Here is a 6,166-nt window from a genome sequence, read left to right as displayed (position 1 = left end):
ATCATCTAGGACCACAGCAACCCAACACGCAGACTGTTCTCCTTGTTACCGTGAGGCAGGCGATACAGGAGCATGGCTGCACGTACCACCAGTCTTAAGAACAGTTTTTATCATCATGCCATCAGGCGTCTGAACTCATAAACGCATCATGGATGTTGATTATTTTATTTTTTTACCTTAATTTTATCCTTGTAATATCATTGCTGAAGTGACCCGTTGTCTTGTTAAACACATTTCATTGTACCATTGACCCTGTGTTAACCTACATATGACAAATAAAACAGAACTGTTTCTGCAATTGTCAAAGTTAATTCTCAAAGTTACAGCTGGTCTGTGGTCGCACCACGTGGCTTTGCTGCCATTTATTGGCGGAACTAAGAAGTAACGCGTTGAAATGAACGGATCGACAGACAGACAGACAGACAGCTCTGATTTCAGTTGCTGTTTATTTCACTCTTCCCACATTTACATTCCCCCTGGTTTTATTTCCACGCTCCCTGGGGTTTTACGACGCGGAATTTGGGGATTAAATGTGAGCCGTTCAGCGCCGACCTGTTGTCCACCGGGTTTCTGCCCCACAGGCGCTGAGCCCCGCTCCTGACGCTGGTCCCAGGACCCGACCCTCAGTAATTTGAACAACGTTGTAAAATTAATGGGGGATCATATTCTGTTTCCATACCAGATGCACAACCTTGTTATGGTAAACCTTGGTAAGCCAGGACTATTAATATATATTATCTAACCTAGAATATCAATATGACTCAGAAAAAAATGTACTGTGCTTAATATTTCACCTATTGGAACGGAACTGGAGCAGATTCTCAGCCAGTTTCCATCGCAGGTCTCGAAGAAAGGATAAAGTTTCTCCGTGAATCTATTCCCAGTGAAGGTGTGGAGATGGGACTTGGTGTCCGCGTCGTAAAATGAAATTATCCCGGACTCGTAACTGAAATAAACTCCCACTCTCCCGGGGATGGGACGGGCGGGGAGACAGGATGGAGGGGAGGTGAGTGCATCAAACTCGTCACCCCACTGCCTGATGCTCCAGATTCCAGTCTCCGGGGTCAGTGTGACCCCTCTCTTCCTCTCCACAAACTCTGCGGCGACTCCCAGACTCCAGCCCCGACTCCCCGCCACCTCCACCTCCCAGTAATGTCTCCCCGATGTGAATCCCTCCGATCCCAGCACACACAGCCTGCCTGTAAACCTCTTCCCGGTGTCAGGGAGACTCCTCTGGATCCCGGTAAATCTCACCATCTTCCGATCCTCAGACACCTCGAGGAGCGGACTCGCTGTTTCCACATCCAGGGTGACGGAGACTGGGGGGAGAAGCAGAGAATCAGAGAGTCCCCGGGGGTCGGGAGACACGGGCAGCGCGGCTTGGCCCCAGGCAAGGGCAGGCGGACATCAGATGGACCACAGCCATCTTCCCGGGAGTTTTTATCCAGGGATGGAGGGGGAATTCAGTGAGGTGGAGGAGGATGGACGGGGAAGACAAGGGAGTGCGGAGAGTGGGGAGGATTATGAGATTGCGGTGGAGATGGAGAAATGAAGGGGGCTATTCAAATATGGAGGCTTCTTCTTGCGTATGGCGTGCACAGCCTAAAGTTGTAGGACAACTTGTTCTATTTGATCTTATTAGATTGTGCACGACGGGATGATTGCATTTGTTGAAATAGGGCGGACCACGTGAAGGTTGCAATCTCCCGCCCCAGATATGGAGGCAGATCGGAGCCAGAGGATATTGAGGTGAGAGGTAATTTGAGGTTGTTAAAGAGGAGGTAGAGGTGTGGGGTGGAGTGGCCATGATCATAGTGAATGGGAGGGGGAGACATGAGGGGCCAGATGATCTGCTCCTGTTGCTTTGAGTGGAGGGTAAGAGAGAGGGAGGGGTGGCTTGGACCATGGAAGGAAGCAGAGGTTGAATGATCGGGTGTTAGACAGAAGGGGTGGGGACTTATGTTTTTAGGGTCACTTGAAGAGAGGCGATTCACGGGTGGGTTTGATGGGTGTGTACAACCAAGAATATTTATTATCTAAATGGTGTTATTATCTCAATGGTGTTATTATCTAAATGGTGTCAAGTTGGGGAAAGGGGAAGTAGAACGGGATCTGGGGGTCCTTGTTCACCAGTCAATGAAAGTAAGCATGCAGGTACAGCAGGCAGTGAAGAATGCGTATGGCATGTTGGCCTTCATAACAAAAGGAGTTGAGCATATAGGAGCAAAGAGGTCCTTCTGGAGTTGAATAGGGCCCTGGGGAGACCACACCGAGAGTATTGTGTGCAGTTTTGGTCCCTTAATTTGAGGAAGGACATTCTTGCTATTGAGGGAGTGCAGCGTAGGTTTACAAGGTTAATTCCCGGGAAGACGGGACTGTCATATGCTGAGAGAATGGAGCGACTGGCCTTGTACTCTCTGGAGTTTAGAAGGATGAGAGGCTATCTTATTGAAACATATAAGACTATTAAGGGTTTGGAAACGTTAGAGGCAGGAAACATGTTCCCGATGTTGGGGGAGTCCAGAACCAGGGGCCACAGTTTAAGAATAAGGGGTTAGCCATTTAGAACGTAGAGTTGTGAGTCTGTGGAATTCTCTGCCTCAGAGGGCAGTGAATGCCGGTTCTCTGGATACTTTCAAGAGAGAGCTAAATAGGGCTTTTAAAGATAGCAGTCGGGATATGCGGAGAAAGCAGGAACGGGATACTGATTGGGGATGATCAGCCATAATCACATTGAAGGGCGGTGCTGGCTCAAAGGGCCGAATGGCCTCCTCCTGCACCTATTGTCTAAAGCACAATGATCTAATTATGAACTAATATATGAACTTCACTGAGGGACATGACAATGTTGCGCATGTAAGGCTGGTCCAGAAAGTGAAGGCAGGTGGGATCCAAGTCGAGCTGGTGAAATGGATCCACAATTGCCTTGGTGGATGGAGGTAGAAGGTAGCAGTAGAAGGATGATTTTTCTGCTTGGAGGTCTGTGACTGGTGGAGTGCAGCAGAGATCGGTGCTGCAACCTTTGCTGTTTATGTTATATGTTCATGGCTTGGTTGTGAATGTAGAAGGTGTGATTAGTAAGTCTGTGGAGGATACAAAAATTGTGGATAGCGGGGAAGTCTGTCAAAGTCTGCAGCAGGATATCGGGTAGATTATCAAAACCTTTTCTGCATGTAGCAGGCACGTGCCATCAGGGTAGGCAAGGTAGGTACTGCCTACCCTGACTAAAATTATGAAATGGCAATTATTAAATATAAATAGTAAAGGCATGGGAAAATTATGCCTATCTAAGAGATCGCGGTGGCTCCGCGCCCGGAGTGCAGCGGCGAGTGAGTTACTGGCATGATCCCCGACCCCCTCCTTCACAACGCTCCTGCCCTCCCCACAACTTTAACCCCTGGCCAGACTCTCCACGCTGTGAACGGAACTCTTCCCCCCAATTGGTTCCTTGAATAAGTATCGTCATTCAATAAGATGACAACTGATTCAACGTCCTGGTGTGCTCCTGTTTTTCCCACCGTCACCCTCCACCCCTCCACCCATTCAGTAATTCAAAATGAAGGAGATTTGGAAGCCTTGGGCAAATTGAATTGTTACTTATTTTTATTTTTTATTTTTAGGGAGGAGAACAATCTGCGCATGCGTGGTTTAAGATTTTCTTTTTCAGTCAGGGTATGCCGACTGACTGCCTACCGTGACTAATTACTCACGGCAAGTGCCTGGTCCATCGATAGTCTATTTCCTATGATGGAGACTGTGGGATCAAGAAAGGGGAGGGTGGTGTCGGTGATGGTCCAATTAAATTTGATTGTATGATGAAAATTGGTGGTGAAGTTGATGAAGTCCATGAGTTCTGCATGGGTGCAGGAGGTAGCACTGATGCAGTCATCAATGTAATGGAGATAGAGTTTGGGGATAGGGCCTTGGACTTGGAGGAAGTGGGAGGATTCGAAGGGGGTTCTTAAGAGTGAGAACCACCTTTGAATTGAATGGATTAAAGGCCGATAAATCCCCAGGGCCAGATAGGCTGCATCCCAGAGTACTTAAGGAAGTAGCTCCAGAAATAGTGGATGCATTAGTAATAATCTTTCAAAACTCTTTAGATTCTGGAGTAGTTCCTGAGGATTGGCGGGTAGCAAACGTAACCCCACTTTTTAAGAAGGGAGGGAGAGAGAAAACAGGGAATTACAGACCAGTTAGTCTAACATCGGTAGTGGGGAAACTGCTAGAGTCAGTTATTAAGGATGGGATAGCAGCACATTTGGAAAGTGGTGAAATCATTGGACAAAGTCAGCATGGATTTACGAAAGGTAAATCATGTTTGACGAATCTTATAGAATTTTTCGAGGATGTAACTAGTAGCGTGGATAGGGGAGAACCAGTGGATGTGGTGTATCTGGACTTCCAGAAGGCTTTCGACAAGGTTCCACATAAGAGATAAGTATACAAACTTAAAGCACACGGCATTGGGGGTTCAGTATTGATGTGGATAGAGAACTGGCTGACAAACAGGAAGCAAAGAGTAGGAGTAAACGGGTCCTTTTCACAATGGCAGGCAGTGACTAGTGGGGTACCGCAAGGCTCAGTGCTGGGACCCCAGCTATTTACAACATATATTAATGATCTGGATGAGGGAATTGAAGGCAATATCTCCAAGTTTGCGGATGACACTAAGCTGGGGGGCAGTGTTAGCTGTGAGGAGGATGCTAGGAGACTGCAAAGTGACTTGGATAGGCTGGGTGAGTGGGCAAATGTTTGGCAGATGCAGTATAATGTGGATAAATGTGAGGTTATCCATTTTGGTGGCAAAAACGGGAAAGCAGACTATTATCTAAATGGTGGCCGATTGGGAAAGGGGGAGATGCAGCGAGACCTGGGTGTCATGGTACACCAGTCATTTAAGGTAGGCATGCAGGTGCAGCAGGCAGTAAAGAAAGCGAATGGTATGTTGGCTTTCATAGCAAGAGGATTTGAGTATAGGAGCAGGGAGGTTCTACTGCAGTTGTACAGGGTCTTGGTGAGACCACATCTGGAGTATTGCGTACAGTTTTGGTCTCCTAATCTGAGGAAGGACATTATTGCCATAGAGGGAGTGCAGAGAAGGTTCACCAGACTGATTGCTGGGATGTCAGGACTGTCTTATGAAGAAAGACTGGATAGACTTGGTTTATACTCTCTAGAATTTAGGAGATTGAGAGGGGATCTTATAGAAACTTACAAAATTCTTAAGGGGTTGGACAGGCTAGATGCAGGAAGATTGTTCCCGATGTTGGGGAAGTCCAGGACAAGAGGTCACAGCTTAAGGATAAGGGGGAAATCCTTTAAAACCGAGATGAGGAGAACTTTTTTCACACAGAGAGTGGTGAATCTCTGGAACTCTCTGCCACAGAGGGTAGTTGAGGCCAGTTCATTGGCTATATTTAAGAGGGAGTTAGATGTGGCCCTTGTGGCCAAGGGGATCAGAGGGTATGGAGAGAAGGCAGGTACGGGATACTGAGTTGGATGATCAGCCATGATCATATTGAATGGCGTTGCAGGCTCGAAGGGCCGAATGGCCTACTCCTGCACCTAATTTCTGTTTCTATGTTTCTAACCAGCTCGGCAAGGCTGAGTAGTGTTAGCAGAGGGAAATTGGATGGTTCTACGGTCGAGGAAGAAACGGAGGGCTTTAAGCTCTTCCTGGTGGGGGATGGAGGTGTAGAGTGACTGAACGTCCATGGTAAAGATGAGGGGGTGGGGGCTCTGAAAGCGGAAGTCTTTAAAGGGACAAAGGCATGCAAGGAATCTTGGACAAAGGTCGGAAGGGATTGGACCCAGGGGGGAGAGGATGGAGTTGAGGTACGTGGAAATCATTACAGTGGGACAGGACAGTTGTGTTTATGGATTTTGGGGAGAAGGTAAAACCGGGCTGTGTGAGGCTGGGGAATGATAAGGTGTACGGTTTAAAGGTGTCAGAAACAAGAATAATGGAAAAAGTATTATCTTTACCTTGCTTGAAGTCATCAGGTATTTCTTTGAATGCCGTGTTGAACAAAACAGGGCAATGAAACTTTTCAATCAGCAAGGCATCATCTGCCACCAACAGTGGTTTGGCTTCATCACGAACCCTACGAATTTTGAAGAACTGGTTATAAACTGAGCTTTAGAAATGTTTTGAATTGCTCCA

The 6,166-nt window shown here is 47.3% G+C and overlaps 1 protein-coding gene across 1 annotated transcript in view; it reads right to left on the bottom strand.

The window, feature by feature from the left end:
* Window positions 1-429: 429 nt before the first annotated feature.
* Window positions 430-6,166, bottom strand: part of LOC129695085 (uncharacterized) — a 45,348-nt gene continuing 39,611 nt past the window's right edge. The window contains 2 exon segments of the mRNA XM_055631835.1: window positions 430-1,319; window positions 5,989-6,107. Coding sequence (XP_055487810.1) covers window positions 739-1,319; window positions 5,989-6,107 — 700 coding nt within the window. The 3' untranslated portion in view covers window positions 430-738.

Source organism: Leucoraja erinacea, unplaced genomic scaffold (genome assembly GCF_028641065.1).
Source record: "Leucoraja erinacea ecotype New England unplaced genomic scaffold, Leri_hhj_1 Leri_93S, whole genome shotgun sequence".
NCBI lineage: Eukaryota > Metazoa > Chordata > Chondrichthyes > Rajiformes > Rajidae > Leucoraja > Leucoraja erinaceus.
The sequence above is the reverse complement of the archived record's forward strand: the minus strand, read 5'-3'. Positions and strand labels throughout refer to the sequence as shown.